The following is a 19,154-nucleotide window of genomic DNA, read 5'->3' as shown; positions in this document are numbered from 1 at the left end:
CAGTACTGACCTTCCGACAGTGCCCACTCCCTCAGCACTGACCCTCTGACAGTGCCCTCTCCCTCAGCACTGATCCTCTGACAGTGCGGCGCTCCCTCAGTACTGACCTTCCGACAGTGCCCACTTCCTCAGCACTGACCCTCTGACAGTGCCCTCTCCCTCAGCACTGACCCTCCGACAGTGCCCACTCCCTCAGCACTGACCCTCCGACAGTGCCCTCTCCCTCAGCACTGATCCTCTGACAGTGCGGCGCTCCCTCAGTACTGACCCTCCGACAGTGCCCTCTCCCTCAGCGCTGACCGTCCTACAGTGTGCCACTCCCTCAGCGCTGACCCTCCGACAGTGCCCACTCCCTCAGCACTGACGCTCCGACAGTGCCCTCTCCCTCAGCACTGATCCTCTGACAGTGCGGCGCTCCCTCAGTACTGACCCTCCGACAGTGCCCACTCCCTCAGCACTGACCCTCCGACAGTGCCCACTCCCTCAGCACTGACCCTCCAACAGTGCCCACTCCCTCAGCACTGACCCTCTGACAGTGCCCTCTCCCTCAGCACTGATCCTCTGACAGTGCGGCGCTCCCTCAGTACTGACCTTCCGACAGTGCCCACTTCCTCAGCACTGACCCTCTGACAGTGCCCTCTCCCTCAGCACTGACCCTCCGACAGTGCCCTCTCCCTCAGCGCTGACCGTCCTACAGTGTGCCACTCCCTCAGCGCTGTACCTCCGACAGTGCCCACTCCCTCAGCACTGACCCTCCGACAGTGCCCACTCCCTCAGCACTGACCCTCCAACAGTGCCCACTCCCTCAGCACTGACCCTCTGACAGTGCCCTCTCCCTCAGCACTGATCCTCTGACAGTGCGGCGCTCCCTCAGTACTGACCTTCCGACAGTGCCCACTTCCTCAGCACTGACCCTCTGACAGTGCCCTCTCCCTCAGCACTGACCCTCCGACAGTGCCCACTCCCTCAGCACTGACCCTCCGACAGTGCCCTCTCCCTCAGCACTGATCCTCTGACAGTGCGGCGCTCCCTCAGTACTGACCCTCCGACAGTGCCCACTCCCTCAGCACTGACCCTCTGACAGTGCCCTCTCCCTCAGCGCTGACCGTCCTACAGTGTGCCACTCCCTCAGCGCTGACCCTCCGACAGTGCCCACTCCCTCAGCACTGACCCTCCGACAGTGCCCACTCCCTCAGCACTGACCCTCCGACAGTGCCCTCTCCCTCAGCACTGATCCTCTGACAGTGCGGCGCTCCCTCAGTACTGACCTTCCGACAGTGCCCTCTCCCTCAGCACTGACCCTCTGACAGTGCCCACTCCCTCAGTGCTAACCCTCTGATAGCCTGGCGCTCCCTCAGTGCTGACACTCCGACAACAGGGTGCTCCCTGAACATTAGGGTAGGTCTTCAAGTCCCACTCAGGGCAAAATGTGAGTTTAAACTGTGAGCAAATGCTGAAGGTGAATGGATTTCAATTAGCTGTTGAAGTTAAAGTTCAGGTTTAACTTACTGTCCAGTCGTAGTGTGAATGAGCTTGTGTTCCACCGGACCTGACCGTTAATGTGCAGCAGAGTCCGAGTCCACTCCCATCCTTGCTCGTCTCCTATCCCTTTCTGCCTTCTGTATTCACCCCATTCCCCTCTTTGTAATATCGGTGCTGCCAGCACTGCCAGCTGCTCATCGGAGGGTCTGCCCTCTCTTCCACAGGATGGTGTCTATGTGAGGGGCATGTTCCTCCAAGGAGCAGGATGGGACAAGAGGAATGCTTGCCTGGTGGAAGCTGAGCCCATGCAGCTGGTCTGTGCCATGCCATCGATTCATTTCAAACCAGTGGAAAACAAGAAGAAATCTGGAAAAGGTAATGGCGAGGGGCTGGGTGTGGCCTTCCGCGCAGGGTAACGCACAAGGTGGGAGTACTCCATGTCAGAGAGGGCCAGCTATATACAGGAACAGGCAGAGCTCTGCTCTTGGACATGCCCAGGGCCACAAATCATATTTATTCCATTATTCCTCCAGGGATCTATTCCTGTCCATGTTATTACTACTCCCAGCGCTCAGGAAGCAGCCGACACACGTCGTTTGTGGTGGGGATTGAGCTGAAAACCGGAGACAAGCCACCCGATCACTGGATCAAACGGGGGACTGCACTTTTACTGAGTCTCGATTATTAGGACCTTTGCGGAATCCTCCCACTCTGAGGAGGATCTGATCATCACCAGCCTGCTGCTGCACACCCGGAGGAACTCTCCTTACCGGCACAGTGTAATCACCAGACCGGCTCCATTATCAAAGCTCATCTTTAATTAGATACTGCACCAATAAATATTTTTATAACTTTGTGTGGTGCCACAGTATCTGGTGGAATATTTGTACCATGCAGAAGCTAGGCAATAATCCTCTCGGATAAAGGAACCCAACTACCTCCCCTTCTACAGCACGGTGACCATTGTGAACCCCCACAATACGGGTTACCAAGTGAGGAATGTACGCAGAGAGGGCAGACACTGAACAGTAATGAATACCTCCCTCACCTTCCAGAACTCGGCTCAAAACAACAGGAAATAGTTTCAGTTCTCAAATACCTGAAGACAGCAAACACTCCCAGGGACAGGGGAAGTACAGGGGATAGATACAGAGTAAAGCTCCCTCTACATCATCCTCCCCATCAAACACTCCCAGGGACAGGGACAGCACGGGGTTAGATACAGAGTAAAGCTCCCTCTACACTGTCCCCCATCAAACACTCCCAGGACAGGGACAGCACGGGGTTACATACAGAGTAAAGCTCCCTCTACACTGTCTCCCCATCAAACACTCCCAGGGACAGGGACAGCACGGAGTTAGATACACAGTAAACCTCCCTCTACACTGTTTCCACACCCCCCCCCCCCATCAAACACTCCCAGGGACAGGGGAAATACAGGGGTTAGATACAGAGTAAAGCTCCCTCTACATCGTCCTCCCCATCAAACACTCCCAGGGACAGGGACAGCACGGGGTTAGATACAGAGTAAACCTCCCTCTACACTTTCCCCCCATCAAACACACCCAGGGACAGGGGAAGTACAGGGGTTAGATACAGAGTAAAGCTCCCTCTACATCGTTCTCCATCAAACACTCCCAGGACAGGGACAGCCCAGGGTTAGATACAGAGTAAAGCTCTCTCTACACTGTCCCCCATCAAACACTCCCAGGGACAGGGACAGCACGGGGTTAGATACAGAGTAAAGCTTCCTCTACACTGTCCCCCATCAAACACTCCCAGGGACAGGGACAGCACGGGGTTAGATACAGAGTAAAGCTCCATCAACAACTCAGTAGTAAAGGAGACATAGAACTTTGAAAAACATTTAAAATAAAACCTTTATAACTTTTTGTTCATCCACTTACAACAGCATCCAGTCCATCATGACATCACGGGGGGGAATGGGGCTGCGGGGGAGTGTGAAGGAGGGAGGGGAGAGGTTAGGTTTACAACCCACACATGCCTGAATCTATCCTGACAGCAAGCATTCACGTCCTGAATCTGTCTGATGTGGGAATTTGTCGGGACAGGATGGGAGGGTGGTACCAGGTTGAAGCATGCATCCTCTTGAGGCACCATGTAGCACACCCCTGCTTCTGGGTGTGATTCTAGGGGTGTTTAGGAATACTCCTGTTGCCAGGATTTTGGGTCTGGATGGGGTTGGAGAGGAGAGGTCTCAGGTAAACTGCTTTCTCACATGCTCAGAGCTACACTCTCCCAAACAGGTTGAAACCACCAGCAGAGACTTGCTGGGAGTATTGCTTTCACTGTGAGTTTATCTTCACTAAGAACCCTCCAAGGCAGGAGAATGCCCAGGGTTATGTCCACCTTGATGTTTGTAGTAACCTTGGAGGAGCTCCTGGTCGAGAGGACTGGCCTTGATAACCAGTCAAGCCTGAACATCACTGCCCCTGCAGCCAGTCCCTAGCACTCTTCCTCTCTCCTAACCCATCAGCAACAACAGCAGCCCCTTCTCCATCTCTCCCTGTAGTGCCACCCGCAGAAACTCAAGGACAGGGAATCGGTCAACAATTCACTGCTTCGATCCTGGCCGTTGCATCTTTCTAACCTCGCTTTGCTCATTCCCAGACTCGGTGATTGAAGGAAAATGGAATTCCAAGTCACAATCTTTTTGCAGAGCCTGCTCTTCCTCCAACTCCTCTTCGCCGTTGACTCCTACCACGAGGTTCCTCACTGTAACACTCCATCAGGTTTGGACTGACTCCATCTCCCCTCCCCAGGCTTGACAGTGCCAATCCACAGTTAGGGATACCACCATGTATGAATCCCAAAGCACCTACTGTCATCACTGCACTGTTGTCAAGGGCACAGCCAACTCATGGGTGACCCTAGTGAGCATGCCCCAATGTGACATGACGGTTCCTCCCCTTCACTCAGAGGCCTGATTCTGGGGTCAGACCGGGGCCAATCAGGAGTGCGAAAGGGAGATCGAAGGAGACCCTGCTATCTCCATTCTTTCCCATTAAAACCTTGGCCCCTTCCTCCTCCAATTGCAGGGTGTCCCCTAACCCACCATCTCTCAGCCCTGGCAAGTTCACAGCGACCACACACACACACACCAGCCTCCCAACCCCAGAGTAAAACCTTCAGCCCCCCTCCCACCATGACCCGAAATGAAAGTTGAGCAACTCGAGGGGGGGAGCTGCTGAGAAACCGCACCATTCTGTGGAGCAGGACACTCTTGTGAGCTAATCCGAAATAAATAAATAAATAAATAAATAAAAGTAAATTAAATTCACCAGTGGCTAAAAGGGGGGGACATTGGTTCCAGCAGCAACATAAAGCAGTATGAAAAGCAACAGGAACAGTCAAGCAATCAGCATCTGCTGGATCCTTTTCCGTTGAGGCTCCAAGGATTGAGTACATTCTGTGGACACTACAGGAAGCCCCCCAGGGTACAAATGGGTCCCATTCCTGTTTGTAAGTCAAACACAATACAATACAATATAAAATAGCTATTTGTACGTACAGGCGAACCTTCATCTGGTCAGGCTTTACAATGATTACTAATATGGGATCTTGCTCATCAGTACAAGTGCTTGTAAGTCAGAGATTGAGAAAACAGGGACGCCCTGAAGTAGAATAAGAAGTGTTCTCACAGAACGAAGATTCTGGAGGAGTTTCACAGGTACAGACACAATGAAGAGTCTCAGGATAAGGGCCCGATCTTTCAGGGTGGAGAAGGAACATCTTGGAACATCAGATGGTGGTGAATCTTTGGAATTCTCTTCCCCGGAGCATGGGGTCGCCAAGGGATGTTCGAGACCGAGACTGAGAAAGTCAACGATGAAGGGACACCAGGCGCAGTTGATGTGGTTCAGCCACAAACTGTCCGAAAGGCAGAGGGAAGGAGGTATCCTGCTCCTGTTTACGGTTTCCACGCAGTGATGGGTGAGGCCTCTTCTTCCAATGAAGGTGCACATAGGGAGGTGAAGAGAGAGAGATGGACATGGTCCACATCTCACCAAAGAAGACAGGAAGCATCTCCACAAGGTGCATTGAGTGAGCAAGGTAATCTTTCACTGACCAGGCTTGGATTTCATGCTGCGTTCTGTCCATTGCCAACCACCTTCAGATTGTTTAAATTTAAAGATTATTTTTATTTTATTTTCTCTTTTGAGTGCAGGCAGCGAAACCAGACAATACGAGGAAGGGAAGGAAAGAATAGAGAACAGAAAAAGCAATATTTTAAAGTCTTTTTTTTGTGTTTTTTTCCATTGTCACTGTATTTTTTTTCTGTTTGCATGAGTTTTTTTTAAAATAAGGAAGTTATTTACAGTCACCCGGAGACAAGCCAAGGTTTGTACAGTTGACAGCTCAGGCTTCACAGACATTTTGCCCCTCTCGTGCATCGCAAGTTGAGGTTGGGGGGTCAGGATTTAGTTTTTGAAAAGTTCTATTGTAGGATCCTTGTTAGTTCCTTGCTTTACACAAAAAAGCATGCACAAGCGAGTTTTGCACAGTGCAGAAACAAACAGATCACACGCACGGATGTCCTCTTTGCTCTTCTTTTTTAAAAAAACATGTTTTCTTATGTTTGAGTTCCTTTGCCCATCCCATAACCGAGCGACTGAAAGAATGAAAACTGTGTGTTTGTGACAAGGAGGAGCGGGAGGGTTAGGTCCTGCAAGAGACGATAGCGGCTGTTCGAAGCTCAGGAAGGGGCAGGTAGCGTGGATGAGGTCACTGGTGGGGGAGTGTTGGTGGGATGAGGATTTCAGGGGCTTGTCCTTAGAGTCTCTCCCGAGAAGGGACCCAGATGTAGGGCCCAGAGTGATCCTCAATGACATGCTTTATTCGAATGTAGATTTCTTCAAAGCTGTCCCCTTCCACAATTGCTGCAAACACACAGACGGAAAGACATATAAAAGCTAGGCTCCCATTGAAGAGGAACTTTGAAGCAGCCACCAACACACTCTTTCCCCATCCTGTATTCGAACAGAACACACCCTTCCCAGCACAATCACAACGTGGGGCAATGTAACCCGCGATTTTCACTCCATAACTACCTCATAGAAAAAAACTCTTGCAAACTCAGCTCTGACTCCAGCCTCAGTCTTCAGGGAGTCTCAGGAAGTGAGAGAGGTCTGGGGTAGGGTGAGTCAAGTTATGGGTCACTTTCAGCCTTACCCAGTATCGAGGCAAGAATATTATATAGTCTTTTCACTTAATTTCAGTTTCACTTAATTTGGTCAGAGCCCTCCAATTAATGGTTCCAGGCAGATAGGAATTGCTGAGTGGAAGGTTACATTTCTCAGGCAATCCCTTCAGAACCTGCTACGATGGGGACTGCCCATCAACAGTGGGAATAACAACTGGTCATCACAAAATCTGGGTCACTCTCTCCCATCCTGAAGAGTAAAGGCTCACTGGGTCTCTCTCTCTCCTCTTTCCCCAGCCCGGACTCTTGTCAATATCTCATTTACATCATTCATCCCTCATCTGCAACTCAAGAGATTGTGGGTCAGGGGTCTGTTGGGGGACAGGGACTTCCTCCACAAGATCACAAAGCATCCCCCAGGGCCAAACACAGATGAGACCAGTAGGTTATAAGGTGCTCACACACCTGAGAAACACTCTGTAAACTCTTGTTCCAACTTCACAGCCCTCTCATAGGCTTTGCGTGCCTGTTCATCTGTCAGGCGTTTGTTAATCTCCCTGGAACAGAAATCACAAACCAACTGAGAAAACCGTTCATTCCTTTCACACAATGACACAGCACTAGAGCACTTTAATCACAGGAACTATATTTCTGACCCTCCCACAGTGCCCACTCCCTCAGCACTGACCCTCCGACAGTGCCCACTCCCTCAGCACTGACCCTCCGACAGTGCGGCACTCCCTCAGCACTGACCCTCCGACAGTGCCCACTCCCTCAGCACTGACCCTCCGACAGTGCGGCACTCCCTCAGCACTGACCTTCCGACAGTGCCCACTCCCTCAGCACTGACCCTCCGACAGTGCCCACTCTCTCAGCACTGACCCACCGACAGTGCCCACTCCCTCAGCACTGACCCTCCGACAGTGCCCACTCCCTCAGCACTGACCCTCCGACAGTGCCCACTCCCTCAGCACTGACCCTCCGACAGTGCCCACTCCCTCAGCACTGACCCTCCGACAGTGCGGCACTCCCTCAGCACTGACCTTCCGACAGTGCCCACTCCCTCAGCACTGACCCTCCGACAGTGCCCACTCTCTCAGCACTGACCCACCGACAGTGCCCACTCCCTCAGCACTGACCCTCCGACAGTGCCCACTCCCTCAGCACTGACCCTCCGACAGTGCCCACTCCCTCAGCACTGACCCTCCGACAGTGCGGCGCTCCCTCAGCACTGACCCTCCGACAGTGCAGCACTCCCTCAGCACTGACCCTCCGACAGTGCAGCACTCCCTCAGCACTGACCCTCCGACAGTGCCCACTCCCTCAGCACTGACCCTCCGACAGTGCGGCGCTCCCTCAGCACTGACCCTCCGAGCATGTAAATCCGTATTTTGTAATTACATTTCTAGATTGTGAATTTAAGACATAATATTCTGACAGAGACTGGCAGTTACTGTGCGACTTGGTCAGTGCCGAGGGAGTGCCGCACTGTCGGCAGTTACTGTGGGAATGGGGGCTGCCAAGGAATGGGGTTAACCAGGTGTAGGGGATAAGTCAAGGCCTGCAGGCTGGCATGTATTGGGCTGAATGGCCTGTTCTCTCACAGGTTTTAATACAAATGCTCCTGGGGCTGTACCGAGAGTGTGGTCACCAGTAATTTGAATACTTACAGGATGTTCTCCAGAGACTTCGGCCTGATGAAAATGGCGACAGGGTGAAGGTGAGCTGCCTGTAACCTCCGCACCGCATTGGCTGATACATCCAGAATGCAATGCTTCCCCTGAAACATGGGAAACAACATTTACTGAGGGCCCACTCGGGGCAGGGGACACACAGGAGGAGCAGACAGGGGCAGGGGCTAGCAGCTGGACACGCCAAGGGGCAGGGGGCATGTGTGCAGGGCCACAGGTCAAAGCTCTAAAGGACCAATGGAAGAGACAAAATCGCTCAAATCAGAAATATATTCAAATAGAGAGAGAGGCGACAGAAAAAGGAGGGGACGAGCTGAAACCAGACACTGCCGGGCCGGGGGAAGCTGAAACACAAACACAGTCAGAGAGAACAGACAGGTGGAAACAACTATCAATATTCAGTAGAAGGTTAACCCAACACTGAGTGTATCTCAGTGAGTCAAATCATCGACTGATTGGAGGACAACAGCTATTCATTCACACCATTCCAGCTAACTCTCTGCAAGATCAAATCAGCTTGAGGTACTCTCTGACTTTTTCCCTGTAATCCTGCGATTCCCTCCCCTCAGACACTGATCTGATCCAATTTGGTAAGACACAACTGAATCTGCCTCGATCAAACGCTCAGACGATCATTCAATTCACTCACATTTCCATTCACTTGATGAAATGGAGCAGTCACTAACCACAGGAACAGTTCGCCTGTAACTGTACAGGAGTGAACCACTCGCCTGTATTCCTGTATTGTACAGGAGAAAGTGAGGTCTGCAGATGCTGGAGATCAGAGCTGAAAATGTGTTGCTGGAAAAGCGCAGCAGGTCAGGCAGCATCCAAGGAGCAGGAGAATCGACGTTTCGGGCATAAGCCCTTCATCAGGAATTCCTGAAGAAGGGCTTATGCCCGAAATGTCGAATCTCCTGTTCCTTGGATGCTGCCTGACCTGCTGCGCTTTTCCAGCAACACATTTTCAGCTGTAACTGTACAGGAGTGAACCACTCACCTGTATTCCTGTATGTACAGACCAAGGCCCCTGGCAATGCACACATTCACCACTGGGGAGCAGTACTGGTCATCAGAATGCCAATTAACTCACAGCTGGAAGTTTCCTTGGAGCCTGTAATTTTCTGCAGGAGCTGTGCTGTCCCCCCAACAAGCATCCTCCCTACCCAGGCAACACAATCACTCCCCTTCCCTCTGTCTCTGCTGAGCTACAGCCATGACCCCTACTCCAAACTCTGCAGGATTATGTGAGAGGTGAAAGTGAGGACTGCAGGTGCTGGAGATCAGAGTATAGATTGGGGTGATGCTGGAAAAGCACAGCAGGTCAGGCAGCGTCCGAGGGGCAGGAAGGGCTCCTGCCTGAAACGTTGACTCTCCTGCTCCTCGGATGCTGCCTGACCTGCTGCGCTTTACCAGCCCCACTCTAATCTCGGATGATTTGATGCTAGAACCACAGTTGGTTGTTTCCGTGCTGGCGTTCCCCGAGCCCCTCCACCCCCTGCTGTGTTTACCTGCTCTGCCACTTCCCTCACAGACTGGACACTGGTCCCGTACAGGTGGCTGTTGTACTGGCCCGCCTCGATAAACCTGTGACTCTGAATATCCATCTCCATCTGTTCACGTGACGCCACAAAATGGTAATCACGTCCATCCACTTCGTAGTCACGTTTCGGTCTGGTTGTATCTGAGGGGAGAGACAACGGGTCACTCTGACACTGGGGGGTCACAGGGAGAGGAATGAACACGGTCTAGTGACAGTCATCGTCATTGTAAACCTCCTGACCAGAGGGAGGTAACTACCAAGTAACTGCTGTCGCTCCACAGTGACCAGGAATTACTTCACACCCAATATTTGTCCCGAACTGCTCGAGAAATCACAAGCACTTTAAACAGCAGCTTATCGAGTATCTGATGGATAATAAACTCTGTCTGCTGTCTGAGGGTCAGACAGAACCGGGCTGCTGTCTGATGGAGAAATATAATCGCAGATTTTGTGTTAATACACTCACGGGGAACACAGGATCCAAACTTGTCCGGGAATTCTGAGAGTAAGTCGTCGTTGACTCTGTCCTTGGTTGGCCCCAGAATGATAATTGGACGGGCATAGTGCACTAGAAATAACAAATAACAAAGACAGCAAGCGTTTATATATAGTTGCCACCTCTCACATCCTCACAATATCCAACAGCAGTTTCACAGCCAGTGAAATTCTGATAGCGACTCACTGGAACAGTGTGAGAGAGGTGTGAGATGGCTAACAGGCAGACCCCCCAAACAGGCAGACCCCCCAAACAGGCAGACCCCCAAACAGGCAGACCCCCCAAACAGGCAGACCCCCAAACAGGCAGACCCCCCAAACAGGCAGACCCCCAAACAGGCAGACCCCCAAACAGGCAGACCCCCAAACAGGCAGACCCCCAAACAGGCAGACCCCCAAACAGGCAGACCCCCAAACAGGCAGACCCCCAAACAGGCAGACCCCCCAAACAGGCGGCCCCCCAAACAGGCAGGCCCCCCAAACAGGCAGACCCCCCAAAGGGAGCGAAGTCAATATGATACAGCCTTCTGTTTCCAGGGGGGAAGTGCTGTTCCTGCTCCCTCAGCACTGACCCTCCGACAGTGCCCACTCCCTCAGCACTGACCCTCCGACAGTGCCCACTCCCTCAGCACTGACCCTCCAACAGTGCCCACTCCCTCAGCACCGACCCTCCGACAGTGCCCACTCCCTCAGCACCGACCCTCCGACAGTGCCCACTCCCTCAGCGCTGATCCTCCGACAGTGCCCACACCCTCAGCGCTGACCCTCCGACAGTGCCCACTCCCTCAGCACTGACCCTCCGACAGTGCGGCACTCCCTCAGCACTGACCCTCCGACAGTGCGGCACTCCCTCGGCGCTGATCCTCCAACAGTGCGGCACTCCCTCAGCACTGACCCTCCGATAGTGCGGCACTCCCTCGGCGCTGATCCTCCAACAGTGCGGCACTCCCTCAGCACTGACCCTCCGATAGTGCGACACTCCCTCAGCACTGACCCTCCGACAGTGCCCACTCCTTCAGCACTGACCCTCCGACAGTGCGGCACTCCCTCAGTACTGACCCTCCGATAGTGCCCAATCCCTCAGCACTGACCCTCCGACAGTTACCACTCCCTCAGCACTGACCCTCCGGCAGTGCGGCACTCCCTCAGCGCTGATCCTCCGACAGTGCGGCACTCCCTCAGCGCTGACCCTCCAACAGTGCAGCACTCCCTCAGCACTGACCCTCCGATAGTGCGACACTCCCTCAGCACTGACCCTCCGACAGTGCGGCATTCCCTCAGCACTGACCCTCCGACAGTGCCCGCTCCCTCAGCACTGACCCTCCGACAGTGCCCACTCCCTCAATATTGCATCAATATTGACCTGGATTCTATGCAGAGGTATTGGCTCCTGAACTCTGAGCCCTGGCTGCGCATTATTCGGAGCTGGTTTCAGTAACTCACCTTCCATCTGCAGAACGGCTTCGTAGCTCAACACCCTCTCGTCCCGACTCCCTGATCACAAACAAAACACTGTTAATGAAGCTGACAGTGGGAACAGCTCAATGTTGCTGAGTGCTTTCACAACTGAACAGATGGAAATATACTGAGGACTAAATAACAAGGGACTGTATTTACATAACGTCTTTAAAACAGTGAAATACTCCAAACAGCTTCACAAAAGCAGAAAGTGAAACACAATTTGACAGCAAATAGCATTAAAAGATATTAAGCCTGATCAAATGAGGGGGCTTTTAAGAAATGCCTTCATTGAGAAAGTTAAAATCATCAGGTATACTCCACAACCACCTGATGAAGGAGCGTCGCTCCGAAAGCTAGTGTTTCCAAATAAACCTGTTGGATTATAACCTGGTGTTGTGGGATTTTTAATTTTTAACACTCCAGTCCTAACACCAGCTCCTCCACATTATTCATGGAGACAAAGAGACAGAGAGGGTTCAGGGAGGGGGTTCCTGAGCTCAGGGCCCAGGCACTGCCCCCAATGGGGGAGTGATGGGAATCGGGGGATGGTCAAGGGGCTGGAATTGGAGGGGGTTACAGAGATAGGGAGGGGGTGTAGGGACTGGAGGGGGTTACAGAGATAGGGAGGGGATGTAGGGGCTGGAGGGGGTTACAGAGATAGGGAGTGTAGGGACTGGAGGGGGTTACAGAGATAGGGAGGGGGTGTAGGGGCTGGAGGGGGTTACAGAGATAGGGAGGGGGTGTAGGGGCTGGAGGGGGTTACAGAGATAGGGAGTGTAGGGGCTGGAGGGGGTTACAGAGATAGGGAGGGGGTGTAGGGGCTGGAGGGGGTTACAGAGATAGGGAGGGGGTGTAGGGGCTGGAGGGAGTTACAGAGATAGGGAGGGGTGTAGGGGCTGGAGGGGGTTACAGAGATAGGGAGTGTAGGGACTGGAGGGGGTTACAGAGATAGGGAGGGGGTGTAGGGGCTGGAGGGGGTTACAGAGATAGGGAGTGTAGGGACTGGAGGGGGTTACAGAGATAGGGAGGGGGTGTAGGGGCTGGAGGGGGTTACAGAGATAGGGAGGGGGTGTAGGGGCTGGAGGGGGTTACAGAGATAGGGAGTGTAGGGACTGGAGGGGGTGACAGAGATAGGGAGGGGGTGTAGGGGCTGGAGGGGGTTACAGAGATAGGGAGGGGGTGTAGGGGCTGGAGGGGGTTACAGAGATAGGGAGGGGGGTGTAGGGGCTGGAGGGAGTTACAGAGATAGGGAGGGGTGTAGGGGCTGGAGGGGGTTACAGAGATAGGGAGGGGGTGTAGGGGCTGGAGGGGGTTACAGAGATAGGGAGGGGGTGGAGAGGCTGGAGGGGGTTACAGAGATAGGGAGGGGCTGAAGGGGGTTACAGAGATAGGGAGGGGGTGTAGGGGCTGGAGGGGGTTACAGAGATAGGGAGGGGGTGTAGAGGCTGGAGGGGGTTACAGAGATAGGGAGGGGCTGGAGGGGGTTACAGAGATAGGGAGGGGTGTAGGTGCTGGAGGGGGTTACAGAGATAGGGAGGGGCTGGAGGGGGTTACAGAGATAGGGAGGGGCTGGAGGGGGTTACAGAGATAGGGAGGGGTGTAGGTGCTGATTGGTTTCCTCCTGTATCTCTGTTCCTGACGTGGACTGTCACTGTCCAGTTTCTGTGTCAGTGAACGTGGAGGGCGTTTCTCTGTCTGACCCGAGCGTGTGATGGAGATACTGGAGCAAGGACAAAGGCCTTACCTTGAGTCGCTCCACCATCACCAAGGCCAGCCATCTCCTGGTTGGGAAACAGAAAGATGCACACTGTTTGTTAATGAGCAGAACCAGGCGGCTTCACCCCCTGCTGTTCCCGAGAGTACGTGTGGAATAACATTCAAGCAGACCGCACCCCACACCTCCCCATCTCCCCACTCCCCCACCTTTCCCACCACCCCCCCACCTTCCCATGGCAATGAGATTGACCTGTTTACTCTCTCAGGTCGGAAGTGTTAGTTCCCCGAACTCTATCCTGTTCACCACTTGACCAACAGTTTATTGAAAGGTTTTATCATGAATCACTCGGGACAGGTTGGGGGCCAACGCAGAGTAGTTCATTAGATATCGTCTGTTGGAGGCAGCGACCTGACGGTAGGAGTGTTGCAGTTAGCTGAGGAGCTGGAAATGCAGGTAAACCGAAGAGACTGCATGCTGGGGTCTCCGTGACAGGTCAGGAGCAGCTGGGTCACTCTGTCTGGTCACCCTACTATCAGAAAGACACAGAGGCTTTGGAGAGGGTGCAAAGGTTTGCCAGGATGCTGCCTGGACTGGCGGGCTTGTCTTATGAAGAGAGGTTGAATAAGCTCAGACTTTTCTCTCTGGACAGGGGGAGGAAGAGAGACCTGATCGAGGTACACAAAATAATGAGAGGAATAGATAGAGTCAATAGCCAGAGCCTTTTCCCCAGGGCAGGAGTGACTGGTATGAGGAGTCATAGTTTTAATATATTAGAATAACGGTGTAGAGGAGACGTCAGAGGTAGGTTCTTTACGCAGAGAGTTGTGAACGCATGGAATGCCAGCTGTGATGGTGGAGGTAGAGCCATTAGGGACATTTAAGCGCCTGCTGGACATGCACATGGATAGCGGTGAGTTGAGGGGTGTGTAGGTTAAGTTACTATATTTTACATTAGGATGAACCCTCGGCACTACATGGTGGGCCAGAGGGCCTGTTCTGTGCGGTACGTGTCTACGTTCTGTGTTCTGCTAAACAAAAGCCAACAATGAGCTGTAGGAATTACCTGGAGCTCTGAGAGGACCCAGCTCAAAGGGCTATGGAGATCAGAAAGCATCGCGGCTGGGGGAAGCTGTGAGGGGCTCGCGGGGAAATCTGGAGGCTTTAATGTTTCAGTGCAGCTGAGAGAGTGGACCATGGGTTTGGACAGACTCAGTGTGACTTTGTTGGTGCTGGAATGTTGCAGAGCTGCTTGTGAAGGGGGTCAGTCCATGGGGTGGGCGTCCGGGAGAATGGGATTCATCCACCAGAGGAGAAACAGATCCTGAGGCAGGTCATTGATGCAGTCACTCCTGGGAATGGGGTTTAAGGGTGTTCCAGTCAAAGGGAAGATGTGCAATCCCCTGTGAAGTTTAATAACCATGGTGCCTAAGCTGGGCTTTGGGGGGAGAGGGGCAGTTCCTGAGATAGCCATGGAATCTGGCTCAATTGCTTTGCTATCTGATGTGTACCGTGTGGAGTTTGTTGATAGGTTATTACCCGTACTGACCATCTGAGTGTCAGAAATAGGTTATACAAGTGTTTCAGATTCTAGTGTTGTATTGTCATGGACTGTCGTTTGTTCAAAACGAGCATTTGTGGCTTTGTTTTATCACCAAGTCCTTGGATTTACTAGATACAAATTAGCAGCATCAGAGCAGACTGCAGGAGAGGATTGAGGGGCTGTGACCCCATCTATCCCGGGGAGTCAGTAACAGACCCCTTCACTACAGTGACTGCTCCTCAGATAGTGCTGAATTGTAGTGCCTCTCGACTAGTAACTCAGAGGCCTCAGGCTGGTACTCAGGGATACGGGTTTGTTTCTGAACACGGTGGGATTTTACATTCAAGTCAGAGTCAACAATGGACTGTGGCCCTTCGGCCCATTGTATCTGTGCCTGTCATCAAACTTGCATCTATTCTTCATAAAACCTGAGGCTGTAAATCAGAAACTGTGGGAGAGGATCTGCCACCCTGCCAACCCAAAATTGGCCAACGGTACCAAAATATACCCAGAATGCCTCAGCAGGGACCACGCCAAACCACACAGCACTCACGGCCTTGGGAATACACTCCAAGCTCCCACCAACAGTGTCAGAGCCACACAGTTATCTCAAAGCCCCGAGGGCAGTTTCACAACCCTGCAATACCAAAACCACACAAGGAGCAGGTCAGACAGAGAGGGCCCAGCGAGGACATGTTCCAGGAACAGGACAATGGAAACACCTCCTGACTTCAGAGGAGACATGAACACCTACTTGTGAAGAGAACCATTAATACTGTCAGGATGTTGTGTAGAGAATCCTCCGATAACTATTCTCCAATTCACATCACTGTAACTAGATTACCAGGTCCATTGTATTTTCCCCATTTCTAATTAGCTTTATTACAAACACTGGCCTCGACCTCAGCCCTGGGAAGGGAGATTCTGATCTGCCTATCCAGACTGTCAGCGCTGTCTCAGCCTCACCAGTTTCTCCCCCAGCCATATCGCTTGTAATAAACAGCTTGTCCATTTCACCCGGCCTGGTTTGTGTGGTCTCTCCTTTACTGGGCAAATTTCTCCAACAGAAACAAAAGACAGAAATAGCTGGAAAGTTCACTCAGGTCGGGTGAGGGATTCTGAGGAAGGGTACCTGGACCTGAAATGCTAACTCATTTCTTGCCACAGATGCTACCAGACCTGCTGAGCTTTTCCAGCAACGTCTGGTCTTGGTTATTCCTGATGAAGGGCTTATGCTCGAAACGTCGAATTCTCTATTCCTGAGATGCTGCCTAACCTGCTGTGCTTTGACCAGCAACACATTTGCAGCTGTGATCTCCAGCATCTGCAGACCTCATTTTTTACCCATGGATGTGAGCCCCATGTCCCTGTACTCTTGGTTTTAAATCTCTAGTTATTCTTGCTGTCCCTTGTTCACCAGCTCTCCTTTCATCTTCTATACTCTCCTGTGGTGGTTCCTGAGTGGGATTGTACACAATCATCTCACAAATCCTGGGGAGTGTTGGTGAACACAGAAACCTTGGAGTGCAGGTTCATAGCTCCTTGAAAGTGGAGTCGCAGGTAGATAGGATAGTGAAGAAGGCGTTTGGTATGCTTTTCTTTATTGGTCAGGAGTTGGGAGGTCATGTTGCAGCTGTACAGGACATTGGTTAGGCCACTGTTGGAATATTGCGTACAATTCTGGTCTTCCTATTGGAAAGATGTTGTGAAACTCGAAAGGGTTCAGAAAAGATTTACAAGGATGTTGCCAGGGTTGGAGGGTCTGAGCTACAGGGAGAGGCTGAACAGGCTGGGGCGGTTTTCCCTGGAGCGTCGGAGGCTGAGGGGTGACCTTATAGAGGTTTACAAAATCATGAGGGGCATGGATAGGGTAAATAGACAAGATATTCTCCCTGGGGTCGGGGAGTCTAGCACTAGAGGTTTAGGTGAGAGGGGAAAGATATAAAAGGGACCTAAAGGGCAACATTTTCCCCCAGAGGGTGGTGTGTGTATGGAATGAGCTGCCAGAGGATGTGGTGGAGGCTGGTACAATTGCAGCATTTAAGAGGCATTTGGATGGGTATATGAATAGGAAAGGTTTGGAGGGATATGGGCCGGGTGCTGGCAGGTGGGACTAGATTGGGTTGGGATATCTGGTCAGCATGGACGGGTTGGGCCGAAGGGTCTATTTCCATGCTGTACGTCCCTATGACTCTATGACAGACAGAAACAGAGAGGGGAAAGGGAAAAGGTTTCGATGGGGAATCGCAGAGCTTGTGGCTGAGATACTGACGTCACAGTCACTGGAGACCCACTGTCCTGAAGGTAGGTCAGCCCCCGGTATTTAGTGCGGGTCAGCACCAGCTTGCTGGGCTGGTTATAGGAGAGCAGTGAGGCGGGACACTACAGCCGGCCTCTCACACAACACAGCACCGTCGCTTTACTCCCTGTCTCAGGAGCACTTCACCGCACTCACCCTCTCCTTGTTCTTTAATCTGGGCCATTCTTTTCTTTCGACTCTGTCAGAAACATTACAACGTGGTCAGTGAAGAAACAGAGAACGGAGAATGCTGGATCAGACAGACCTCCCCCATCACAAACCGTCTCACCACACCCACCCGACCCTCCGACAGTGCGGCACTCCCTCAGCACTGACCCTCCGACAGTGCGGCACTCCCTCAGCACTGACCCTCCAACAGTGCGGCACTCCCTCAGCACTGACCCTCCGACAGTGCGGCACTCCCTCAGCACTGACCCTCCGACAGTGCCCACTTCCTCAGCACTGACCCTCCGACAGTGCGGCGCTCCCTCAGCACTGACCCTCCGACAGTGCCCACTCCCTCAGCACTGACCCTCTGACAGTGCCCACTCCCTCAGCACTGACCCTCCGACAGTGCCCACTCCCTCAGCACTGACCCTCTGACAGTGCGGCACTCCCTCAGCACTGACCCTCTGACAGTGCGGCACTCCCTCAGCACTGACCCTCCGACAGTGCGGCACTCCCTCAGCACTGACCCTCCGACAGTGCGGCACTCCCTCAGCACTGACCCTCCGACAGTGCGGCACTCCCTCAGCACTGACCCTCCGACAGTGCGGCACTCCCTCAGCACTGACCCTCCGACAGTGCCCACTCCCTCAGCACCGACCCTCTGACAGTGCGGCACTCCCTCAGCACTGACCCTCCGACAGTGCGGCACTCCCTCAGCACTGACCCTCCGACAGTGCGGCACTCCCTCAGCACTGACCCTCCGACAGTGCGGCACTCCCTCAGCACTGACCCTCCGACAGTGCGGCACTCCCTCAGCACTGACCCTCCGACAGTGCGGCACTCCCTCAGCACTGACCCTCCGACAGTGCGGCACTCCCTCAGCACTGACCCTCCGACAGTGCGGCACTCCCTCAGCACTGACCCTCCGACAGTGCGGCACTCCCTCAGCACTGACCCTCCGACAGTGCGGCACTCCCTCAGCGCTGACCCTCCGACAGTGCGGCACTCCCTCAGCACTGACATACATTTGCCTATTGTTAATGGGGACATTGAGCTCCCTGTTTTCCGTACCTCCGCTTGCTGGGAATAAATCCGATCTCTTCACTCTCTCCGTCTGAATGGACTTTCCTCGCCTGCCACCATTCATCATCCGAGGCGTCGATGACGTGTAAAATGTCCCCAAACCGGAAGCTGAGAGCTTGGCTCAGGAACCCACAGTCCTTGGTTTTATCATAATCAAACAGAGCCCTGTACAAACCAGAGAGAGCGGAGAGTGAGAGGGAGGGGTGAGAGAGGGAGGGGTGTGAGAGGGAGGGGTGTGAGAGGGGAGGGGTGTGAGAGGGGAGGGGTGTGAGAGGGGAGGGGTGTGAGAGGGGAGGGGTGTGAGAGGGGAGGGGTGTGAGAGGGAGGGGTGTGAGAGGGAGAGAGTGTGAGAGGGAGAGAGTGTGAGAGGGAGGGGTGTGAGAGGGAGGGGTGTGAGAGAGGGGTGTGAGAGGGGAGGGGTGTGAGAGAGGGGTGTGAGAGGGGAGGGGTGTGAGAGGGAGGGGTGTGAGAGGGAGGGGTGTGAGAGGGAGGGGTGTGAGAGGGGAGGGGT

The 19,154-nt window shown here is 53.2% G+C and overlaps 2 protein-coding genes across 2 annotated transcripts in view; one reads left to right on the top strand and one right to left on the bottom strand.

Moving 5' to 3' along the window:
- The window catches only part of dnah2 (dynein, axonemal, heavy chain 2), a 288,980-nt gene extending 286,706 nt beyond the window's left edge, over positions 1 to 2,274 (top strand). The window contains exons 84-85 of the mRNA XM_060854787.1: positions 1,707 to 1,857; positions 2,016 to 2,274. Coding sequence (XP_060710770.1) covers positions 1,707 to 1,857; positions 2,016 to 2,170 — 306 coding nt within the window. The 3' untranslated portion in view covers positions 2,171 to 2,274. The remainder of the gene's footprint in view (positions 1 to 1,706; positions 1,858 to 2,015) is intronic.
- A 3,889-nt stretch (positions 2,275 to 6,163) lies between these two features.
- Positions 6,164 to 19,154, bottom strand: part of LOC132835293 (disks large homolog 4-like) — a 71,536-nt gene continuing 58,545 nt past the window's right edge. The window contains exons 13-21 of the mRNA XM_060854713.1: positions 18,632 to 18,808; positions 17,549 to 17,591; positions 13,581 to 13,617; positions 11,819 to 11,869; positions 10,347 to 10,448; positions 9,849 to 10,021; positions 8,317 to 8,426; positions 7,112 to 7,203; positions 6,164 to 6,383 (exon numbers count right to left, since the gene is read on the bottom strand). Of these exons, the coding sequence (XP_060710696.1) occupies positions 6,277 to 6,383; positions 7,112 to 7,203; positions 8,317 to 8,426; positions 9,849 to 10,021; positions 10,347 to 10,448; positions 11,819 to 11,869; positions 13,581 to 13,617; positions 17,549 to 17,591; positions 18,632 to 18,808 (892 nt within the window). The 3' untranslated portion in view covers positions 6,164 to 6,276. The remainder of the gene's footprint in view (positions 6,384 to 7,111; positions 7,204 to 8,316; positions 8,427 to 9,848; positions 10,022 to 10,346; positions 10,449 to 11,818; positions 11,870 to 13,580; positions 13,618 to 17,548; positions 17,592 to 18,631; positions 18,809 to 19,154) is intronic.

This window comes from Hemiscyllium ocellatum, chromosome 44 (genome assembly GCF_020745735.1).
Source record: "Hemiscyllium ocellatum isolate sHemOce1 chromosome 44, sHemOce1.pat.X.cur, whole genome shotgun sequence".
NCBI classification, from domain to species: domain Eukaryota; kingdom Metazoa; phylum Chordata; class Chondrichthyes; order Orectolobiformes; family Hemiscylliidae; genus Hemiscyllium; species Hemiscyllium ocellatum.
The sequence above is the reverse complement of the archived record's forward strand: the minus strand, read 5'-3'. Positions and strand labels throughout refer to the sequence as shown.